This window comes from Falco punctatus (assembly GCF_963210335.1).
Source record: "Falco punctatus genome assembly, chromosome: Z".
Classification (NCBI taxonomy): domain Eukaryota; kingdom Metazoa; phylum Chordata; class Aves; order Falconiformes; family Falconidae; genus Falco; species Falco punctatus.
In genome coordinates, this window is record NC_137586.1 from 57,865,342 (window position 1) to 57,890,209 (window position 24,868).

Consider the following 24,868-nt stretch of genomic DNA (forward strand, 5'->3'; position numbering starts at 1 on the left):
ACCATAAATCAAAAGTTTCAGTTTGATTTTGAACAGGGACAGACCAAAAGTTAGGATAAGCACCGAAGTTTTAGGGGTCTATGAAATGAGATTCATACATTCCGTCTCCAAACCAATTTTTGTTTACATTTCTGATTTTGAATGATTTTGGGAAAAAAATGTCATTTGCACAGAGATTGCAATTTTCTGTCTTCTGAGATACAACTGTTCACTTCTGTGTCCAAATCAAGTTTATGGTAATGAACACCACCAATGGCTTAGAGCCAAAATGACTGAGTAAAATAACAATGTTTCATTTGCAAATGCATCAACAGGATTGCCAATGCAATTCTGACTTCAGGCTGTTTAAATTAGTGATTAGTAGGAAGTGGAATAAACACAGCTTGAGTTTCAGATAAATCACTGGGCTTGCTGTGTGGCCTGTTAAAAAAATCTTGCTTTGACTTATTAACTAAGCACATCTGATATGGCAGCTTGAACAGAATACAAATATGGAGTGCAAAGACATCATTTTCACAAACACTTTTACAACCATGCTTTACATGGTTGTTTAACAGACATGTTGGTTTTTCTTCTTTTTATTGTCTGTTTTATTGCATGTTACTTTATGAATTATATTTTGTCCTAAAAGTAAAGTTGTTCCCCATTTATGGAATATGAAGGGAAAAATGAAAGAAAGAAAGTTTGCAGCAGACAGAGCATATTCAGCCTTTCTCTGTTCAGCAGCGTCCCTTATGTATGGAACCATTCAGTATCTGCTGCTCAGAGACTGGAGGTACCAGGACTGGAGACACATAAGACGCTTCATGTGTGCTGAGACACGCAATCACATTAGCATGGTGCTAAACTTGAGTTAAAATATCTTTTCTTTCAGTAGAGCTTATTAACTCGAGTTTGACATCACATTAACTAAAGTCTTTTGGTCAAATCAGAACAGAAGCAGAACTAGTTTCCAGCTGCTTTGCAACACACCATGACAATGTGTTATTAAAGCCTTTGTTAGGACAATTAGCTGGAAATTAGGAGATGCGTATTCCAGCTCCAATTAGCACAGAAATGTAATTAGTTCAAATAAAATTAATGAGACTTACCCAAAAGCACATCTTTACGCACCTGGAGAAACTTGCAAACAGAATCCAATGCACCTCTAGACTTTGCACATTTCTTGAGATAAACAGCAACCACTCAGGGATTTCAATGATATAAAATTTGGACTTCTGTCCCAAACATAACTTTATTCCTGCAGGTCCTACCTCTGGCTCAGTGTTACCAGCCTTGCACAGACATTGCACTCCTCACAGACTGAATGAGTGTGGCTGCCTCCCTGTGCTGAATGGCTTTCTGAAATGGGCAAAGGTTTTTCTGCATTACACCAACAATTAAAACCATTATGGCAATACAAAAACTGCTCTTGTGGTTTTATTGTTTTTCCTAAACTAAAGAGGAAGTAAATACTTCCATCAACAAGCCTTGTTGTGGATGTGCTGTGCACAACTGGCGTGAAAGCATGAAAATTAAAACATCCATCACTATGATCCAAAACAAAGACAGACACATGTGTGAAAGCCCAGACAACATTTCCACAAATGAAACATGAGATGACTGCGTGAGTTGCACCAAAAAATGAAGGAAAGAACCCCCAGTCAAAACCCAACCATCTCTAACTTTGTCTTGTGACATGGAAGCACCGTGCTATCTACTGTAAAATGCAGATACTATGAATTGGTCTGCATTCAAAGGTATAAAGTTATCCCTCATAGGATGGCTTAAATCACCCATGAATGAAAATAGCAATTAATGAATTTGGTTAGACAAAACAAATTACAACCAAGATCATATGCTAGCTCATTTCTCTAACCCAGTTCTGCAACCATGTTTTTTCACAGTAAAGCCCAGCACCAAGCAAAAATACTTCATAGTATTGTTGTACCAGATTTTGTTCTAGCCATTCACTAACTTTAATTACATTTGTAGTATCCTGAAGATAAAATAAGGAGATTATGAAAAATTGAAGTGAGAGGAACTAAGGGGCAAAAAAACCAGTCTCTGTACATAGAGGATGGAGTGGCTCATGTCACTGTTTTGAGCTACAGATTTGTACCTTCTTGTCACCTTCAGGCCTATTATTGCCACGTCAACAATCATTTTAATGGGAAGCAACTCTGAATACAAAACCCTGTAATAGCTTGTAAATGGTCTTTGTAGCCTGTCACCAGCAGATTTATTTTAACTTCTAGTGTGTTTCCACTGCTCAAAATCACATTTTTGAAGAGCCACAATTTAAGAAAAGATAAGATTTCTATCTGTTGTTGCAAGACCTGAAATAGGCTAACTAGGTACCTGGCTTTCTGAAAGCTTTACTGTTTTCTTTAAAATTGACTTTAATATTATGTAAAAGAATACAGTATCACATAGGACTTATGCTCATTAAATTTCTATACTGATGGACCCTTGAAAAATTGAACCTCCCAGTTTCCACTGCTAACGTAGAAAACTAAACCTTTTGAAACCCTGCTAAGTATGCAGTATTGGGGTGTGACATCTTGCACAGCTTCTGCAGAGCCATTTGGACCCCCTACGTGCACTGTACCCAACAGAGGCTCAGCTCCATGCTGGGCGTGTGGACACAAGTACTGCATGATACATCTGTCAAGATTTTTGGCACTGGGTCATTGCTGCACTGTACACCATTAAAACAGCATTTAAATTTGTCAAGGAAGAAAGCGGACAACCTTTCTAACATGCTGCAGCTGACATGGCATGTTTCAGATCTGACTCCTTTTTAGACTGTGAAAAAAATAAACCTAATATTGGAAGAAGCTTTATTGGCCTAGTACACTCCATAAGAACTAGCAGGAAAATTCAAACCTAGGAATCTGGGACTACTACTGTAGAAGAGGAAGGGCGTTTTATACAGGCACGTAATTCTTAGAAAAACAGGCTTTTCAAAAGGGTTGAACTGGAAGAGTTAAAAAAGAAGCTGTTACCATCATCATCATCCCTTTCCCACTGTGAAGAGAACAATAAGTTTTAATGGCTACCAGTGTATTGTTCTGCATCAGATGCTGACAGTTACTATTTTGCTTTCATATTTATTTTCTGATATCAATATGCTGATCTCAGCAAATGAATTTGCTGCTTGAAGAAATAAACTCCCATTAGGATCATAATTTAAGAGAGCAGCAACAGCTTGCACTTCTATTGTTAGATCATGTAGTCACTACAGTGCAGTTAATGCAACAATTTAGCAGCATATGGGGAGGCGGGGAAGAAAGGGACCCTAGTGCCCTATTTTATCTAACTTAATTACTCTTACTCTCCTAATACCATTTTTGAAAATAAATTACTTGCTCAAGAACAATTAGATGTGGCTCCCTGTGACAACAACAAATACACACTTAAAATGCCAGATAGAAGAATCACAGAACACTTTGCTTTTTAATGCAAGCTGAAGTTTAGAATCCCCTGAGGATGTCTACATTGAAGACTTCTGTTCATCTAGAGTTGCCTGTACAAGCATAAAAGCTGAAATGTTGGATAAATTATTCTATGAAGGAGCTCCTATCTTCAGTATTTTAAAATGGAACTCAGTTACCTCTAAATTTTACTGCAGTTGACATATAGATAGTCCCTTCAGCTATCTAATTAAGTGGCCTTATTTTTCAGATTGCTGAGGACACAAAACTTTCAGCAGACTTCCCCTGGACACTCTGAAGAGTCTCCACAATGAAACACATGGCTCCTTCTAGCAATGCTCAAGGCAAAATATATAATATGTTAGCCTCCTGATAAAATTCTTTTACCTCCTACAAGTAATGTTATGAAGTATGCTAAAAGTACATTATTGTTTAGGCAAGTACTAATAAATATAAGCAGCACATCTGCCATAAATAATGTGAAAAAGTTACAAGATAAACCTAGCAACCACCACCTTCTGCTTTGTTCATTTCAACGTGAACATGAAATGTATAATGAATGCACCAAGCAATCCATGCAGACTGCTACACAGTTCACAGGCGAATGAAATACCATTCAAAATAAGTCTGAATCCGTTCAAAGAATACAGTCTTGTAAATAAGACACTATATCCCATCTGTGTATAAAAATCCCATGTGTGTATAAAAAGATTTCATACTTCTTGCACAGAGCACATAATGAGAGCACTGAGCCCTATTGAGCCCTGTTCGGCTGGTTCAGATTTAAAAAGCAGTACTTGCAGACACTGTTTATATATAAACAAAATACACAAACCAACACATGGAAGAATTAACTAGATCACTGCTGCCAGTCTAGTTTAGTTTGTTAATCCTTCAGAAAGAGGCAAACAATCATTGTGCCCATACCAACTTTAATATTGCCAGTTACATACACAGGGGATATCATCTTGAATTGCACTTATTTCAGTATCAAATGCCATCATAAGACAATGCACAAAGTTCCCCCGAACACTGAAATTGAAAAGTAAGTTCCAAAAGGCATATTAATATGCAATTATACATAAATTATATATATACAAGCTATCACATAGAATGATCGCTCAACCTATCATACTTTTTTTTTTCCCCCAGATTTATCCCTGCAGCAATTCCATCTCTTTTTTCCATGGCTTTTCATGAAATTGACTTCATGGCACAATAATATGCATTAACAACTGGCATATATATACATATATACTACCTGAGTGGGGAACACCACTAGCAAAAAGCTAGTTGAATATAAAAACACATAACTGAAATCTGTATAGATCTTTTTCCTTGTTAATTCAATTATATTATCCTGGAAATATACCTTTTAATTGGTTCAATTTCTATTCTTGAACAACTTTTATGTTCATGGCCACTAAGTACTTTGATTAAGTAATAATGTGCTAAAACTTACCGATGTATTTCCAACTCTCCATTATTTATGTAGCTTTTGTGTGTAGGTAACACAGCTGTGCCTTAGCTCTGGTGTTCAGGACAGATGTTCTACTGGATCAAATTCTATCCAGTCTGCATTGATTTCCATCATAGTTTATTGTCAACAGTCTTGCTCTGTAGCTTAAGGGCTTCAACATGTATATCAAACCATCCTGTCACATGATACACTTTCTGGCCTAGCAGAGATATATCCATAAATATTTCATGCAGTGATCATAGCAGCTGCTCATTATGGTTTTTGAGCTTTACAGAAATTTTAGTTAGAAGTCCCCATGCTGTTCCAAGCAGGTTTATGTTTGCTATTTTAATTAAAAGGGGAAGAGAAAAAAATCAAAGTCTTTATCTCAATTAATGCAAACTCCAGCAACAGCCATCTTACCTGCTACAAGTGCTGACCAAACCACCAAACTAAACCAAACCACCGAAATAAAAAAAAACCAAAACAAAACAAAAAAAACCACCAAACCCACAAACAAACCAGAAAAAAATCACCACACAACTGTACATAGCAAAGAATACAAAGGAATGCAAAGCTCAATCAGGTTAGTAAGTGCAATTGTTATTTAACAAAAATGTGCATTCCACACATCCGTATCATCCCAAATGCATCCATTACAGCAATTCCTTTAGAACAGCATGATTCTGAATTGACCAACAAAAGCTTTAACATTTTTTTTAAAAAATCAAGTACATCTTTACCACAGCATGTACACTGCACAAGCCCAAAAGGAAAAAAAGAAAAACAAAATACTTAGCATCTACTACTGATTGGCTGCGTTCTTGGCCATCTTACTTGCTTAGTTTTCTGGTACTTGACTGGTTTTTTACACTGCTGCAGTTTTTTTACACAGCATGCTTGGATAGCATTTTTTTCTCCAGTAGACCACTTAACACTGAATTGTTTGGGTGTAATACAGGAAACCCCAGAAAACATGTATTGTTTGCTTTTCACACATAATCTCAACTTTTTTTTTTCAGTTTGCATGCCTTGAAATGAAAACAAAAACACCCAATACATAACACAGGAAAACTTTCATTGCATTAGTCAATATTCCTCCAGTTATTTTGAGGACTGCTCACTGGCAACTGTGTAAAGCACTTCAAAGCTTGCATGGGAGAGCAAATAACAAAATACAAAAAATTATTAAGTAGCTTCTTAGACTGACTAGGCTAAAGCATTTAGTCCTTTTAAATACCTTAATGTCTGACACTCACTATTAAACAGGAGGAAAAATTCATTAAACTTGGATAATTTTTAAACTTGGGAAAGCTGAGGCATTTGTTAGTTCTCCTCACACACATAGCCTCAAATTTTTGAGAAATAAAGAACAAGCTAAAAAAAGTACTTGTTTAACTATTCCCTGCACTGTAGCGTCAGTATTTAAAAAATACCCAATATACTTCAGGTTATTAACAAAGGAGGCAAGAAAACAAAGTGCTTTTGGTAATATATATATAAAAAAATTCTAACTCCAAAAGGCTCTGAGATAGACTTTCCATAATAGCTCAAGTATTCAAGAAAAAGATAAATGCCCCAAAAGGTGGTAGTAAGTCCTACTCAAACAGGCAGGAAGACCTATAGTAGGAAAGATTTTATTATTATACAGGAGTTGAATTAATAACATCTTATTGTTTTCCAATTGTTTTTATTAGCTTTGTCTTTCCTATTGGCTTTGTGCTTTAAACGAGAGCCTATGTTTGCCTGAAGGTGTGAACATGATGAGAAAACCGTTTCATGGTAGAAGTCACTGCCTCAGTAGCTCAGAGGTGCTTATAGCCCTTTCCTCACAAACATTTATGCATCTGCTCAGCTTGAAATCTATGGACACTTCGACAGAACAGCCCACATGATTGAAGTTAAATATTTGCGCACAGAGTGGTAGGATCAAAACACTAGGCAAGACCTTTTCCGCCTGTTTGAGTTAACAGGGCGTGAGAGACAGTTCTTCAATAGTAAGTGCTAAGTAATGGTAAAAATGGTACCTACATGAAGTCAGAGCCGTGTTTGAATTAAAACTAAGTGAATCTGAAATTTGTGTTACTGTGAAGGTTTTAAAATATAAAAATAATAGCCTGTGTTACTCTTAGTATTGGTTACTGCAGCTTTAAACCGACAAACTTCATTTTGTTATCCACTTCTTAGGGAACCATTTTGAAAGAATAAAGTTGCTTTTTACAGGGTTCTTAAAATTCTCTTATTCTGGGGAAAGAGTAAAACATGAGCAGAGAGGTATACAGTCACACAAAAAAGTAAAAATAAAAACTATAGCTAGGTGAAAGGAAAGCAAAGGGTCTTACAACTAGAAATAAGCTGATCCATGATCCTGGATCAGCTAAGCCTGTCTCCCGGTGGACTTGCCCTACAACCTCAGCACAGCCCCCAGCCTCCCAATGCTGTCTTACAGCCCATCTATGAGCAGCAATTACTGCTCCAGATCTACATGCAATCACCTAGCTGACTTCTAGCTGCAAAAAAATGAAAAAAAAAAAATAAAAGGCAGAAGGCCGAGTTATAACTTTCTTTGTGGATGGCACCCAGCTATCTATTCTGATGAAGTCTGATGTACTTTCTGGAAGGTTCACATTTTCGTGTGTCCATCAAATTTGGTACAGATTCACCCACAGCCAAAAAATTCTCAAGGAGGATATGGAGGAAATCTTATGCATGAAGGAAAGTGACAAGAACAGGTCACAATTTGTTTTCTTAGGAGGTGAAGCTTAAGAGATCCCTCATTGCAGTGTTGTTTCAGATGATGGGACAGCCAAAGAAAAGCAGAGCCACATTAAAGAGAATGTTGTTAAAAATCAAACCCAGGTAGCTGGAAAGGAAGCATTGACATTTAGCAAGCAAAAATCACAAAAATTAGATTAGCATATGTATTACACAGCCTTACAAAAGAGTAAATTGTTTCGACATCAGAAAGTTAAAACAACTTCAGGCTGCATATAATGTATCTTTTTTCTTCTAGCTATCCTTCCACATACTGTAACATGTGCACAGTACCAGTTGTGTTTTCAGGGTTTGTTTCCAGGAGGTAATGCCCTTATGCGATCAACCACTGTATGTCCTTGTGTTCCCATAGCACAAATAATTGATTTATAAAGCATTTCAAATGAAGGTTATTCACTTTGACTAGAATAAAATACAATAGCAATGTAATCTTCTTCCTCTGCTACATTAATTTCCTGCCACGTGTCACATTTTCAGCCCCCATTTCTTTCATCTCATACCATGTCTCCTGTTGTAGCTGTTTTAGTATGTTTGCCAGTATCTTGCTGGAACTGCTTCAGTTCGTTTATTGCAGTAATTACCTCAGTGTTTTGGACCCTCCATTACCTGTAGCCTGACAGTTTGCCATTCGAAGGAACAGCAACAGATGCCTAAGAAAAGCAAAGCACAAAGGTGGAGATGTGGATTTGCATTAATCAGCAGGCTTTTCCTAATCTATGAAACCAATCTCTACACCTAATAAATTAAAACATGACAAGTGAGACATTTTTAAAAGATGAGTAGGTAGGAAAAAAACCTGAAAAGCACTAATTTTCTCTCTCCAGCTTGCATTTTTATTACAGTTCAGTCATTTCTTATAAGGTTTATAGGTTACCTAATACTTTCAGGTTTTGTGACACAAGCTTCCTCCAGCTGTACATATGGTAAGTGCACCAAATATTAAACACTTTGCCTAAGCAACCTGATTCCCTCTAAATAAATAACAAACCCTTCACTGTCTTCAGACCAGCTAACCTTACCTTATGATTCTGTTTTACTTTCAAACAAATCAAGTATTTCCTCACTTTGTTCCTTTAAAGACAATCTCAGAGCAAAATACTGGGGGCAAAACAGATCTCAAGTTAGCCCAGTCATTATTAGAAGTTCCTGTATAATTTGGAGGGAATGACGATCTCCACACTCAATTTGGATTTTATTTTCCTGATTTGTATTTCACCTCTGAGCAAGAGCTCCAATTCAATGCTTAAAGGTTAATCATAATCAGAAAAAAACTTTATATGTGCCCCTGGGACTTCCATTTTGTGCATTTCCTAAGGTATTCTGTAGACTGGAAAGGACTGGCTGTTTTACAACCAGTTACCAGCACACTGATTTTGAAATGCATATACAGAAGTAAGCAGCGCAGATCCATAAAACTCCTCTGTACAGTAGACCCACTTTTCAGATATAGTTGTCATGGGAGCAGCACACAAATAATGTCTCCTAGCTTTTCTCCATCATTTATTATGGAGATACAAGATTAACTGGCTCCCTCTGTATATCTGTAAAGCTTTTCTAATCCAACACTGAGCTTTGTTGCCTGGGGATTTCTGTCTTTGGGGAAAAAAAAGACAAGAACCCATACAAAAACAGAGTTGCATAGAGTGCTGCACAGACATGTCATAAAAAGAAAAGAAATCATACGCAGGCATATCCATGTATCTACCACAAGAAGAAAGTCACTGCCTCTGCAAAATAGAAATCAAGGAGACAAAAAAAACCAGTCACACTTCCATTAACAGAATATTTTTGCCAAAGTGGCATATTTTCTGCTTTGCACTCTAAAGAACTGTAATGTTCCAACAACAATAAAAAAAAATCTGACTTTTGTTAAGAGAAACAGACCCATCTGCTGGCAAAATAACAATAACAATAATATTTTTTAAAAAAATCCAAACCAACCAACCAACCGAAACAAACAACAAAATACCCACCCCAGGCATATATTAAATCACAACTTTATGTTCTGCTACTGTAACAAAATATTATAGACTTATTTCATATTCATTCATTCCCAAACTTAAACACTACTCAACCCAGAACCCTTTTGAAGACTTTCAGACCTGAAAGATGCTTTCTCAGTATTTTTCTTACACTTGTTTTACACTTGTTCTACCTTTAACAGGTTTTAGACCAGCAAGCAGTGCAAGGCCTACACTCATCATCTCAGTAATGGTCAGCAACTGAACTTCAAATATGTAAAAACATCTAGCAAGCTGAAGCATTCCTAAGGTTCCCATGTTTCTGTCTATAATATATCAGGAGACATATGTGCATCTACTCTGTTTACTAACAGCCCGTTTCAGGTCATTTTGTTCAGATGCCTCTAATCATGTGCAAAGCAACCATGCAAGCAAGGTACGTATACAAAATACTTTACACTTTTAAATAATTATATGTATGGTAGCCACATGCAAAATAAAATTCAGATGCTCCAGTCCCCTAATGATCTTTGTAGCCCTGCACCACACCTCCTCCAATAAGCCTGTAACACTTTTTCTGGATGGTCCAGAACTGGACGCAGCACTCCAGGTGTGTTCTCAACAGCGCCAAGTAGAAGGGCAGGATCACCCTGCTCAGCCTGCTGGTAGTGCTTTGCCTAATAGAGCTCAGGATTCCTTTGGCCTTTTTTGTGGAAAGGGTGTATTGCTGCCTTGTCCATCAAAAACCCAAGGGACTTTTCTGAAGAGCTGCTTTCCAGTTGGGTGGCCATCTACATGTTACTAATGAAGGGGATTATTTGTCCCTGGGTGTAGGTCTTCACCGTTCTCCATGTTGATCTTCATGAGGTTCCCATTTACCCATTTCCCCTCCATCTTTTCAAGGTACCTCTGGATGGCAGCAGAACCATCTGGTCTATCAGCCACTTCCCCAGAGCATAATCTATCCCATCCTTCAGGTCATTAATGAAGAGATTGAACTGAATTGGCCTCAGTATTGATCTGTGGGGCATAGCATTAGCTACTTGACTTAAACTGAACTTTGTGCTTTGATCCTCCAGGCTCAGTCATTTGGGCAGTTTTTAAATTCACCCCTCCTGTCCAAATACCTAGCACACACTTGTTCAGCTTGTCAGTGATGTTTGCCTTTACCTAGTAAAACCTCCGACACAACATCTGCTATCTGTTGCTGTACCTGTTAATTTAATGTTGCTGTGATACAAGGTAAATGGGTAAACTTGGCCAGTTCAAAAATATTTGGTCTCTATTCTAACTGTTCCTCCTACACTAGGAAGGGTAATCTTTAACAAGTCATAGGCTAGATCATGAATTGCAACAGCAGTACTTCCTTCCTTCTCCACCCAAATAACCACTCCAGTGGAACTAAGGCTGATGATGACTTCCTCAGAAAAGGAAGCTCCTGTTGCTCTGCCCCACAAGTTTTGTAACCTGCACAGTCACATGAAGCAATAGAAACCATAAACTACGATCTCAGCCTAAGACAGAGCAAGAGAAGAAAGTTTCCCATTTAGCTACCAAGACACTGCATGTCTTCAATACGATTATGTGATTTTCTATGCCCCACACTAACCATGTTAGAACTGGAAACTGAGCTCAGAGTTTTAGGCCATATTCCCAAACATCATGGAAGATCAGTATTTAGCTCTTTCAAGAGAAGTTACCCATCTTGTTGTGAACCCATTTAGCAGGAATGGGTTATCATCAGGAGACATTCAGCTAAACAGAGCAAGCATAAATTCAGTTGTTGCTTCTACCTCTTTCCTCCTCTGCCTCAAAAGCCATGAATTACTTTGTTTTCAGGAGGTGTAGTCTATTTAGCTTTATTTCCTGAACAGTTGTTTCTAAATAGTTAGAGGATCCTCTTCAGCTGTACACTTAACCTTGACCTAGTTTAACAGCTACATTTAAAGAATTAGATGAAACATGACCCATATGCCATAATCCTTTGACTTAGCACTTGTTTAAAAATCTCAGTAGTCAATAAGTACAATCCATGTAACCCAATTAAAAGGGTACACACAGCTACATAAGTGGCATGCATAGCCAGTGCAAAAGAAAGGAAGTTTACATTAACAAACTAAACAAGTGCAGAGGATACCTTGCTCATTAAAATTGTCCAGTCAATACTGAATGATATTTCAGTAGCAGGCAATACAGTTTAACATCTGGTAAAAGTGGCCAATTCGTACAGCACATCTATTGTGTTACACAATAAAGTTTTAGTACTATGCAAGGTATACGTCAAGGAATAACTAAAGCTGTATTTTCCTACTTTTCATGCTTGTATATATATTCTTTGCTAGCTTTAGACGCTGTTTCTTAGAGCTGAGACACCTAGAACTCAGTCATTTAGAAATTACACAGCACATAAATAAGCAGTAAGAAAATAGGTTTTATTTTCAGATTTTATAGAAAAGTGTTAACAATGCTTAGAAGAAAACAGCTGGACAGCAACTTTCTATATATATTCCAGACAAACTAAGGCACTTTAATTAACAGATAATTTTGTTGCTACAAACCTAGCTATCCTATAATAACTATTTACATTTTTCTATAACTGCAAAAAAGTAAATTTATGCCATTAGGATAACATGTTAAGATATTTTAAAAACCTAGCTATACTTAAATATTCCCAAGTTTACCTGTAGTTAGTCCCCAACTAAGGCACTAGCCCAGATTATGTGCACACTAAAATAAGTCCATTAATCATCTGCAGTACCCCTTAATATACCAAGTTAATTGTTTTGTCCCACTATGGTCTCACTACATATTACTTTATAAGCAGAGGGAAATGGGGCTCACAGTCAGCCCAGCTTGATCTGATTTAAAAAAAAAAAAAAAGGAAAAATGAGCCAATTTCCTTTAAATTATAACTGCGATATTTAATATTAGACTTTTAAAATTTAAGTGTCCCTTTTTTGAATATACATAATGGAATGCTAAAAAGTGTGTTTAGCAAGTTGGAGAACACTACACATTCACAAATATTTTAAGCTGTTCAAGAACAGAGTATGATCTTTTATGGTTAGGTAATCATGTAAAGAACTTTTGTACAAGTGTTGTAATATTGTTTATTCTTACTAGCTTCTTTTGAAAGCCCCCGATTTTCTCATGCTTTATGTGCATACAGAAGATACCATTTCTGAATCCTTTCGTGACAGGGTTGCACTTGCTGGTGGAGGCTTATACAAGCATAGTGCTATGACCACAAAGACAATCGTGATGATTTTGCAAGCAGCACCTGAATGAAGAGAATAGAAGAGTCCTTGTTGCAGTCACCTTCAACAGCAGACAAGAGTATTTTAGTCATTTGTAAAGTTTCACATGGTGAGTTACACTGTAAGACTTCTAGATGTATGCTGCATAATTCAATGTCTTTCACATGAACTGCACAGGGCAGATAAAAGCAGTGTTCCAACTGACTTCAGATCCCTCACCTGCCTGCCAGTTCTTGTTTGCAGCAGCTACTGTCATTACTTCAGTTCTGTATTTCTTCATCCCATTCTAGCCTGAAGTGCAAGTCTTCCTTATTTCTCATTTCAGTACTGATCTTCATTGCATCAAGATCCTCTTTGCCACAAACTAAAACCCCCCACATGCAAACCTGTTAAGTATTCTTTTCTCAGCTACCTAAAAAAGTTGTTCCATTTACTCATCGCTGATACATAATTGTGTTTATGCAACTTGGGGGCAGGGCAAGGAGAGGGGAAAAAAACAGGAGGGATATTTTATCACAAATATGCTTGAGAGACACTGAAACATGAAGCTGTGACTCCTGCTTTTTCAGTTTCAAGATTAGGTGTTAGCAGTTCAGTTTATGCGCTGTAAGCATCACAGTTGCTACTAGCAAGGACAACAGCAGTTATCATATATACCTCACATTTAAAGGGAGCAGATTGTTAAACAAGTTAAGAAAATTGACTAGTGTTCAGAGATATTTTCAAGATCTTGCTACTGATTTAGGGAAAAAAATTGAAATAACAAGAGGAAGAAAGCCCCTCAGACTTTAGATGTCAACAGACCAAGCCAGATAAGACTGCAATATGTGCCAATCCCTTAAAATTCACCAAATAAAGTGTGACAATTAAGAAAGACTGAAGAGCAAAACTATTTTGTATTATTGCTATTTAAAGTTTTCTAGGCCAGTAAGAGCTACTTAATGTGGTCTTGCTCTTTCATTATTATTCTGCTTTTTATTACTTATAAAAAAAAGTTCTTTTTAAAAAAACCACTGCTGCTAAGAAATAAAAGTTTAAGGTTCTGTTTCAATATAATTCCCACCTAGCAGTCAAGGTCCATATATCTATTACCTCATACATGTACTTAATATGAAGTTGTCACTTACTTATGCCCATCAGCAGATAAGCCATTCTTTCATTGTCATAAACCCAACAGGCTCCTTTAGTTTTACATTCATTAATATCCCACAGAGTACAACTGTTGTCTATAGCAACACCAAACAAAATTGGTCCAGGAATAGTACCTAAAAAGCACAGTAACATGTTAGAATGTTTGACTTACCTGGAATACCCTTATCTAATCTTAATGCATACAGTGAAATGCCAAGCTGGTGGGGAAGATAAAATGGGAGAGGTACACACTAAATGTAACTTTTTAATCAAAGTCATAGGGCTCATATTACATAGCAAATGTGCCTCTTCCACTGCTCTCTTTTAGGATACATAGAGTACCAGTTAATTCTTCATACAGCTCCCACTTGATTATCAAGCAACACGTTTGTTCAAAGACTTGACCTTCTTGTAACTTTGTCAGTTTTCAATGGAAAAGAAAAACTGATTAAGTGTTTCCCCCCCTAATTTTAATCAGGAAAGCAGGATTTTAATTGAAGGAAAAGTCCCTTTCCTTCAATCATATATGTTAACCTGTTTCAAATGCAGAGAACTAAAATATTCTCTTAATACGTTCCATTGTCCTTTTTTTCCATCCCTCAGACATAGCCAAGCTTCCAGGAAAAATTTCACATGAAATGAATAGTGTTTAAAATTATTCCTGCGCAGAATTTATTAATTTGTGTGATTCCGGTTATAACAGTGCTTTATAAAGCACAAGTAGTTTGCATCCAGGTATAGCCAATTTTATAACAAACACTCCAGGTACATCACTGCATGTCTACCTAACCTGCTCAAGGCCTAAACTGCTCTTGAGCTAGCAAGCAGCTATGTACTCACTACAGCAGCTCAGTCTAGGACCTCTGTGTGATTCCTTAGCATAAAGAACTTGATAGCAATGCTGATAGTTACTGCCTTCTTCAGCCACAATCTGTACAGGCAGTGAAAAGAGTTCTCCTAACTCTTGACTTTACTGTGGAGCAGAGGGTAAGACTCTGCCATTGATAATTTTGAGTAAAATGAAACAGAGAACCCCTCATACAATACTTAATACTATCTCCCAGCTGATTTCTAGCTGTGACGATGTTTATTCTTGCTATGCTTTATTGGTAAAATTACTTAGATTAGTTGGAGTTTCAATAGGTACAGCAAAGCATACCTAAAACTGCTAGGTATTTGATCTCAAATGTCAGGGAATGGCTGCAGTACTGAATATTGACATAAAAGTCTAACCAGTAACTGAGCCTTGACCTGGTCTTGAATTACATATGCCATTCAAAAAGTGTTTAGACTAAACGAAGAGTTTAAAAGATGCCTGAAAAAAATTCAAACTAATGGTTCAGAGTGTATCTACATTAAGCTTCATGTTTTATTTAGGGTGATTCACCTATCTTACTGAGATCCTGGAGATGCTTAGATTTAGCATTTAAATAGTAGATTTCCCACATAAAAACTCAGTAATTATTCATGTACCAGTGCCTAAAATTTCAGTAAAGGTTAAAATTAGTCAAAGGAATTGAAAGGGAAGGCAGAAGAGGGAAGACTCCACCTATTCACTCTAAAATATACTGGCACGGCCCATAAGGACACAACTGTATGAGACAGTGTCTCTTTCTTTTAACTTCTGGAACTTGAGATGTTAACTACATTAAGCTGTTTTCTAGTACATCATTTTTTCTTATCTCAACTTTCAGAATAGGTCTTCTTTTCAGAATAGGCCTTCTTCTGGGGGAAGTGACAGCAGATGTCTTTTGCTTAAAGAATGACAGTGACCTGTATTTTGTTCATGCCAATAAGAACAAGAAAAGCTAAAATGAACACACCTTGAAAAGGAATTTGAATCCAGATGGCATCTGCCTTACAACAAATGTATTCTATAAGATAATGACAGGCTGCTTCAAAGTCCTCTGAAAGGTTCTTAATGCAGTATTTTTTAAGTCTAGAAAAGTGTCAAGTAAATTACTCTGAGGCAAGTGTTTCAATAAGGAAGTCATACCCAGTAGTCGTAGAAACACTGACTGTACTCCAAGAGCAAATGAGCGCTGCTTATCTGGCACACACCTGGAAACAAAATTTGCAGTTTAAGACCTGGTAAACAAGGTAACTGTTCCATGTCTCTGCTTTGTCCCTCAGTGAATACACTTTTTCTTAATACACTCTTTTAACCCATTAATTGCAGAGGGGTTTAGAAATCCTGTGTACAAAACAAGTAACAAAACTTCAAGAGGGGTATTGACAACAAATATAAGCAACGCCAGCAGCTCATCAAGGAATTTTAGATTGACCTAGTTTAACAAAACAGTACAAACAAAAACCTAGCTTACCAGCGGCACCCTGATATACTGTTGAACATTTTTTTTCCACGCAAGAACCAAGGAAGTTAAGGACAGTGCTAGGATGCAGTCCTGAGCTACTATTCCTAAAGAAACAATATATGAATTGAGACTAGGTTTCAGCACAGCACAGGTACTGTATGTCCCATAGCCTTTACATATGGTCACCTGACCTTACAAGTAATCAGTTCTGGCCTAGCTATACAAATCAACATATTTTGATTTCATAACTAGGAAAATTTACATCCTACCCTTTTCTTTCATATATTTCTCCAGCAACAAATATTTTCTCCTGACAGTGTCTTAAAGTGATTAAACACAACCTAATTTAATTTATACAATTTCATTTCAGTACTGTTTAACAAACCGTACAATTGAAGCACTGTCACTGCCAAAAAAAAGAGGCAGTATTCAGGAGTTATTCCTGAATATTCAGGAGTTATTCCCTCATTCTGGAGTATGTATGAGGATTAACCATAGAAAAACATCCATGATGAGCACTTACCAGTCACTGTTAGGATCTCCCTACCCATAAAGAAAATTAGAGGAAGAAGAATGAGTTTTGTATAGTGTGGGTAATTATTTCTAGCACTAGAATATTCCCACAAACATGTGGGTTTACACTTTCAGTTGCACAAAATAGGCCTACTGAAAAGACATCAGATTATAATAACTGACATCACATTCAACTATTTGAATTAGATTTTGCAGATTTAAACTGCTCTACAGTCCTCTCCAATAAAATCTATTTCTTCATTTCAGCCGAAGTGCACAAGGACTCAGAATTCCAAATGCTACTGCTTAGAATTACCTAAATAAAACATCAGCTCAGTTTTGAAGATAATGCAACACTTTACATTATTCTGCCCCACACTGATATGACAAACTGTTCATTCCAGATTTACCGCAACCCTGAACAGGAAGCTACTACAAAGCTCTGTTGCAATGTATCATTTCCCTTCCCAATGCCCTGCCTAGAAGGTCTGAAAAAGAGCATCTAACCACACCCTCCCCAAAGCATCAAGTGTATAGCACATGTATACCTATGCATCATGGACATTTTATCTCCAGAAGTATTAGAGATACAAGTCAGATTTCAACATAAAGTGAAACAGCTCTACTTTCAGAATAATGACCATACATTACAAAAGTTAATGTATCTAGCTTTCATGCATATGAGACTCAGCAATTTGAAAGACAGTCAGAGCACTGGTTAACAGCCACATACATGCTGTCACATTTTATATTAATCACTACCATACATATAACATCAACATTACATGAGATGTAGCCTGCAGTTCTTGACAGACTACAATTTTGCAAGTCAGAACTCTGAACTGAGACAGGAAGCAAAGCTTAAGAATACAAGACTGATTGTTATTTTGTTCTTTTCTTGGTAAAATTTGAAGTCCTGCAACCATTGATACACAGGCTACTTTAATATTTTCTTCATCCAAGCACATGGTGCATTATTATGCTTTGACTACAACAGTCAGGAGTGCTCCTATGAAAGGGGGATTTTGCTACAAGTAGGGAAGATTATTCTTTTTAATATATTCAAACAGTATGTACTAACCAAATGTAATTACAGAGATAATTAACAGTGGTATGACTGTCCTCTACCTCAAGTACTGCCTCCTTACTACACAAAGTACACTAAATCCCTTACGCGTTGGTTTAAGTCCACATCCCAAAGCAAAACAAATTACAGAGTATTTCACTGACCTGAGTTTTCACAAGAATGCTACCTATTTTTCAGTTCAAAAAAAAAAAAACATACCTCAGAATGGCCACAGTTGTTGGAGTAACAGCCATAAATGTAAAAACAACAGCGAAAAAGAAGAAGGTCAGGAATAAAGGTAGAAGTCTGCAAAGTGTTGGACATTTCCCAGGGACTGCTTCATAGAGAAAATCTTCTGAACCATTTTCTCCTTTTGGTTTCCCAATACAGGAACAGTTGTGATAAGTCTACAAACAATTTATTAATCAAAATTTAGCTCTAAGAATGACACCAAGTGATACTAATATAGTAGATGTTTATTGGGTCTGCATCACACTGAATACAAGAATAAACCCTGACTTTACTGTATGGGAAATGGTCCATTTCCTGATGATCACATGACATTGTAACCCTCATTTTTAAAACTGGTTCAGCAGAACTTGACTAATACATCTCAGCTAAGCTTTGTGATCTAAAAACACAGTGATAGTCTGCATTTTGTGTGAAGCAAGTTTTTAATTACAAGTACAGAAAACCTGAAAGATTTTCAAGTTAGAGACACAATTATATGTAGTACATAACATAAAAAAACAGAGTAATCCTTGAGACACTAAATTTTGCACTGAAATCTTATTACAAATCAGTGATGATAACACCAGTTACTGTGTACAATTAAGAAAGGACAAGCTACATTGGTCCGTACAAGATTTTTTTTATATTGAGAGATAAATACACACCCAATAATTTTGAAAATATGTAATTTTTAAACAAATCACCTCTTTGAGAACGTTGTAAAACTATGGAGGGTGCCAAGGGCTGGAAGAAGGAAGTAAACACCCATTTTCTCTTTCCCCATATGAGACTGGTTTCATTTGCAAAGTGTGATTTCTGAACAAAGGGTAGCCAAAAGCTGCATTTCCCTCACAGCAGAAGGTATCTTACATTGTTCAAAAGTCATTTTTCCATTATTGAAATAAGCTAATATTAACCATTACCTAAGTTTGTTAACCAGAACTGATTATTTCTGTACAATTCAGAAGTTATACTCCAAAGAATTTCAAGTGTCTTGACTACTAAAAACCATTACTTGAATCAGGTTAATTGTTTAGATTCACATCTATTTGTGCCACTACTTCCTCAGGCCTTGTTCTTCAAGCTTAAATAACACATATATCCAGTTACAACAGTAGCTGAACAAACTGGAAACCACAACAGTTCCCATTCTTCAGAAATGCTGGCAATTCCCAGATCACCTAGCTTGGCAGCCTTGACTATAAACAGGCTGGTCTTTATACTGGCCTGTACTTCACAGGAAGAGATGTGAGCTCTACTCTAAGATTTAAGCAGGAAAGAACAGAAGCAATGTTGGACTGCTTTTGTAAACAGGTGAACAAATGGAATAGTTTTATGCTCTTCATTTAAATCCACTCAAGTTTGTTTTCAAACAAAAAAAATTAATACATATCAGTAAAGAGTGACGTTTTCACAGCAAGAGGCAGTCTCCTACATTTTCTTCTACATAATACCTCTGCTCATTTACCATTATCTTTTTCTGATATAAGAAGTCCCCATAGGCACTCCCTGGTTCAGCTTGCCTACCTGTAAGATCTTCCTGCACTCCTCCCACATCCCTGTTCAAGACTTTGTTGTACCAGTCAAGACAAGCACAAAAAGTCTCTCAGTTCTGGGAAGGCTTGATAATAACCAGCCACTTACATGGCTTACCATTCCTACATCAGAGGCAACTGATATTCAAGGTTTGGAAACTCACAGAAGCAGGTTGCCATGCATACAATAAACATTGCATTATGCTTAAAGATCTAGGTAAGAACTACAGTTTAAATGTCAAGGAAGTTGATAATTTCTAATTTTCTGATTGTTAATTCTGTTTAAAGTACACTCAGGTTTAATGCCTTTTCAGCATTATAAATATTACTAGAAGTAACATTTGCAATATGACACTGCATAAGTGATCACATACTGTTATTGACCAATAAACCCCTACAATGAAAAAAAAAAGAGTCAGAAGAGATAGGGCAGGATGATTTGCCAATGAAGCTCACAGAACAATGCAGTGTGAATGACCACAGTTGTTGCAAAGAAAGCTATGCAGAAAAGAAACATCTGTGTCTGTTGAGTGGACCAACTAACGGTGTAAATGTTTTTCCCCGAGTTCATTAAAAGAGTGCAAAAGACTCCCTAAGATAGCCAGATCAGCATCGGGTGGGGAGTATGGCTAAGCCCAACAGAGTATACAAATGCAGACAACTAGCAGAAGAATTTCAAAGACAGCAATGGCCTTGAGCTGGCTTCAGCCCACACACAACTCCCCATCAACTAGGGTGGCCCAACATCGTGAGGGTTATAGAGACCAGGAATGGGAATCATGCTGATATTGGGACTGAACTGAGTATTGCAATCAATATATTTTGCTAAGTGTAATTTAATTTTGTATTGTTTTCAGTATACTTTGTATCACTCTGCTAAATTAGAAATCCTGTGTAATATCAACTGGCATCAGGTAAGTAAATTTGGTATTAATCATTACACCCTCCAGAAGTGGAATATCTGAAAGCACTTAGCTCAGAGTATTGACTGGCACATACCAACATCCATCCCACAAGCTGGTGAGGATTGGAAACACACTGCCACTCAAAACTCTGATTTCTTGTCATACTAAAGGAAGAAAGTTTTGTTTTCTATATAGAAAGCATTTTGCAGGAAACCTGAACAGATTACATCAGCTGTTTTGTAGCACAAAGTACCTTTTTCATGTTGTTAAAAAGCTGTGATGCACATCCTGCAAAACAGGGAGAAAAGTACTGGACTTCATCTCTGCCACAAACTGGGTAGTACATGGAGCGCAAACATCCACACTTAGCATTGCATGGCGCTGTGAAGTTATATAGCTTGCCCGTTCTGAAAGGTAAAAGTTAATAGGTTTTCAATAAAGTAATTTAAAAACAGCAGATATATAAATAAGTAATGCAGTCTTTATAGGATAATAAATCTCATGTACAATTCAGGTGATCTGTGCACTTAATTCTTTTAAAAAAAAGCCATGTTCCTAGCAGTTACAACTCTAAAAATTCCCATTTAGTCTGTACCTAGCTATATTCCTTCCATAGATTATTCCTCCAGTTTCCATCACAAAACTGATGACTAAAATTCTGTCTTAACCCAATTCTTAACTTTATCATCTCCTTCCCCACACACCCTTATACATTTTAATTCATTCAATTTACAGTTTTAAGAAAAAAAATGTAAAAAGATTGAAAGCAGCATTTGGTATTGTTTATTCTACTGATCATATTCCAGTGTTTTTCCTCCATTTTGAATTCAAGTCCAGTTGGAAAACCACTGCATTTTTACTATTTTTAACACTGCTATGCAGACATCTAGACTGCATCAGAATGACTGCACAAGCTAAATGCAGAGTGCCACAACATACAGAGTCTTACCATACCCAAAAGGATCTTAAAGATTTTCTCTGGCTGTTTAGGGAATAACTAATGAAGAACAGTTAAATTAAACACTTGCTTCCTGTAACTACTTTCAATTTAGGCAATTGCTTCCAGTATAGGCCATAGCCTGGTTGTATTTGAAGTAGTCCCAATATATTATTAGTACCAAAACCAAACCAAACAAAAAGTTTTCGATGTGAGAGGACCTTCTTAAGACATAACTGGAGAGAATAAAAACATGCTTTAGTCTTGCCTTAAGAAAAGAAGCTTCCCAGGTTAAAAGTTCAGTCAGCTGAAACCGGGATACTAATACTGCTAGTAGTTCAGTAAACTGAAAGTTCCAGATTCATTACCTAAAAGGAAGATCTTTTTCAAGGGAATTTAAGATGGTCACAAATACTAAGAGGAGAAATAATTTATCTAGGAATTAAGCCAATTGCTTACAAAGAATTCAAACTGCACATGGAATATTAAGGACTTCACAACTACCTATAGACTTAATTTGGTTGTAGTACAGTTGAACTCTACGAAGCTACATTAGTTCATTTTTCATACATATCAGAATTAAAGTTAGTTTGCTCTGGCTTAAAGCACCAAGTACACCATAAGCAAACTCCCTAATCACAGTTTTTTTCATACAGTGCCTTGTTAGCCTGAGGCATGTCAGGCCCAGAAGTATTTAATCAATTCAGTGGCAACATTTGTCCTCTACATAGGCAGACAATGTCTCTCTTCCCTGACCTATAAAGGTTCAGTCCCTCTTGGGTTATGCATGGTCAAAAAAAAAATCAAAATAGAGAAGAAATACAATGTGGTGTACATAAGTTTTTATGACATAGAACTTCTTGTTCTAACATCAGTTTTCTAAAGAAGCCCAGCAGATCAGGCCATTAAATGGTGGTTAAGAGTTCTATAGGTTGGGTATTCTTTCACAGCAAACCAAAATAAGGAGTCCCAGAGACTTGCAGTGACAATTTCTGTAGTTCTGTTTGTTCCTGCATTTCTGTTCCAAGTTTTCAAGGGAAAAAAAAAATGGCCAAAAGAATTTGGCAAAAACAAATCCTTTAAGTGTTTATTAGACAAAGCAAACCACACCAGTTCTGCTTATAGCCTAATTTAGTAATGAACAGTTACTACAGACAATATACTTTGCTCATTAATATATGAGCTCAAAATAGATCCTCTACTCATGTGGTTCTAGTACTGAATTTGCAAAAGCATTCCCCACCGCCTCCACCTCCAGGCTGTTTTTCAACAGCAAATGAATGCTTGCCATGAAGGATTTCTTCAAAATCTCCACAAAAATTACGCTGCAACAATTTTCAAGTCAACTCTCAAAGCATAGCCATAACTTAGTCTTTCAAAAGCATTTATTCAATAGCATAAACAGGAATCAGACACATAGCTATTCTTCCACAAGTTTATAAATTTGTTAAAGCTACTACAATTATTTCAGTTGCTTACTGCTTCATGAAAAGCAGTTTCAGAACTGGCACTGTATTAGTGCCACTAACTATTCTGATGTAGGTCACATGCCCAACAAATTACAGTCCAACATGTAACAGCGAATTAGATAAAAATGAACCATTTTTGTAGTGGATACTGAGTGAAGAGACTTACTTCAGGACTGGTCAACTCCAAATTGCTGTAGATAAGAGGTTTTCAGCAACAGTTAAACTATATAACTGCTGAAGTTACATGAAACTATTAAATACAAGATAACTGTATTTAACCTAAGGTGAAAATCAATTCAGCTGTACCTTTCATCAGCTGCTTTTGGTCACGGGACCTGGTCTAGAAACATGGATAACTTCATATACTATTTTCTATACAACCGCTTCAGTATTCAGTTGCTGAATACCAATTCTTTTCCTCAATATATAACTATAAACTTTCCACAACAAAAGTCTACATCCTACTGTTCACAGTTCTGAAGTGTCCACTGTAATCTTACAGCTAGCTTCTTTTCAGGTACTGAAGCAAAGCCATGCTTTAAGCATCAAATATCAACACTGGCCTTTGAATACACTGCCAACTGATACTTCAAGTTGTAAACTGTTTGTTGTATCTACATTTTAAGTCAGTCAAAAAGCACGGTAAATATCAAGTGAAGAAACCATACAAGCCTAATTGTTGATTAGATGTTTATCATTTTTTCCTAGAAGTATTACGAGCTTGCATGTGTATTAGAGGCTACAAAACCAATCCTTACCCAACCCATCTTCTGCATTTTCATGCTGCACTTCATGCTATTGTGACAGAAAAGTGCAAAGATCTTCTTCCCCATCCTATTTAGGTTTAAATGTCTTCTTATGGATTAGAGCATAACTTACAGATTCTGCTTTTGTACAAGACAGTAGTACCTAACTCTTGTCTAAAATGGGGAATTCTGAGAAAAACAACAAAAAAGTATTGATAAGTTATCCACCCAGTTGTACAGCATGCTGCTCATGCTTTTGATTTTTTTCAAATGGCAGCTAGCAGTCCCTAGCTACCACCCTACTAGAATTATTTTTTACAGCAGCATCTGTTTCTTGGCAGACCATCAAACTGCTGGAGTTGCCTCTGGCTCTGTCAATTCATGACAGAGTAAGAGATCACTTGAAAGAGAGCACAGTTTTGGCACAACTAGCTGACCTACTCCTGATTTTAAACAGTGCTCATGCTACAGAAATGTGTACTATTTAAAACAGAGAATTTAAACATCACAGTCTTTTAGTTAATTCCTTAATAAGGCATAATTGGGCATTTTATACAACATTGTACCTATGGTGGTGATTTGATCACATACATTCAATGCCAAAATTTTAAAAGTGGACCTAGAAATCCATTCTTTAAGGAATGCTTATACTTGCAGATATTTATTTTTACTCTTGCTACATTTTTGGTTTCACTTTACTGACATTTTTCCCCCTCTGCCACACTAATTTCTAGCGTAAACTTCATTTGCAGCAACAGGAAGAACATTCACCCTAGAATTTTTATTAGAATTACTAAAGAGATTTAAAAATGAGTGATAGACTGCATTCTCAGTAGGAATGAGAATTATATTGTTTAAGCAAAAGAAGAGTACATACTGTTTAGAGAAGTCTCTCCTATACATATTAGCTAAAAATATTTAGAATTATATTCATTAATCATGTTATTCCACCCATTTTATTATTCAGTTTGGGTAACTGAGCTGTGGTCTTTTTGCAATAAGTTTTTACCTCTCTCAGCCATTTTACCAGGAAAAAAAAAAGAAAGCTTCCTTTGTAAATGGAGGCTAGAACCTGGTGCTACAATAATGTCTTTATCTTCCTAGGGAAAAATCTGCAATCAGCTTAAGCTGCAGTATACCTCCGTGCTCTCA

The 24,868-nt window shown here is 36.6% G+C and overlaps 1 protein-coding gene across 2 annotated transcripts in view; it reads right to left on the reverse strand.

The window, feature by feature from the left end:
• LOC308056236 (solute carrier organic anion transporter family member 4C1-like) overlaps window positions 1-24,868 on the reverse strand; it is an 86,772-nt gene that overhangs the window by 20,865 nt on the left and 41,039 nt on the right. For both annotated transcript variants that reach the window (XM_080371254.1, XM_080371253.1), the window contains 5 exons: window positions 20,818-20,971; window positions 18,113-18,300; window positions 15,996-16,060; window positions 13,996-14,133; window positions 1-12,891 (listed from right to left, as the gene is read on the reverse strand). The exon at window positions 1-12,891 is cut by the window's left edge and continues 20,865 nt beyond it. In XM_080371254.1, the coding sequence (XP_080227380.1) occupies window positions 12,767-12,891; window positions 13,996-14,133; window positions 15,996-16,060; window positions 18,113-18,300; window positions 20,818-20,971 (670 nt within the window). In that variant the 3' untranslated portion in view covers window positions 1-12,766. The remainder of the gene's footprint in view (window positions 12,892-13,995; window positions 14,134-15,995; window positions 16,061-18,112; window positions 18,301-20,817; window positions 20,972-24,868) is intronic.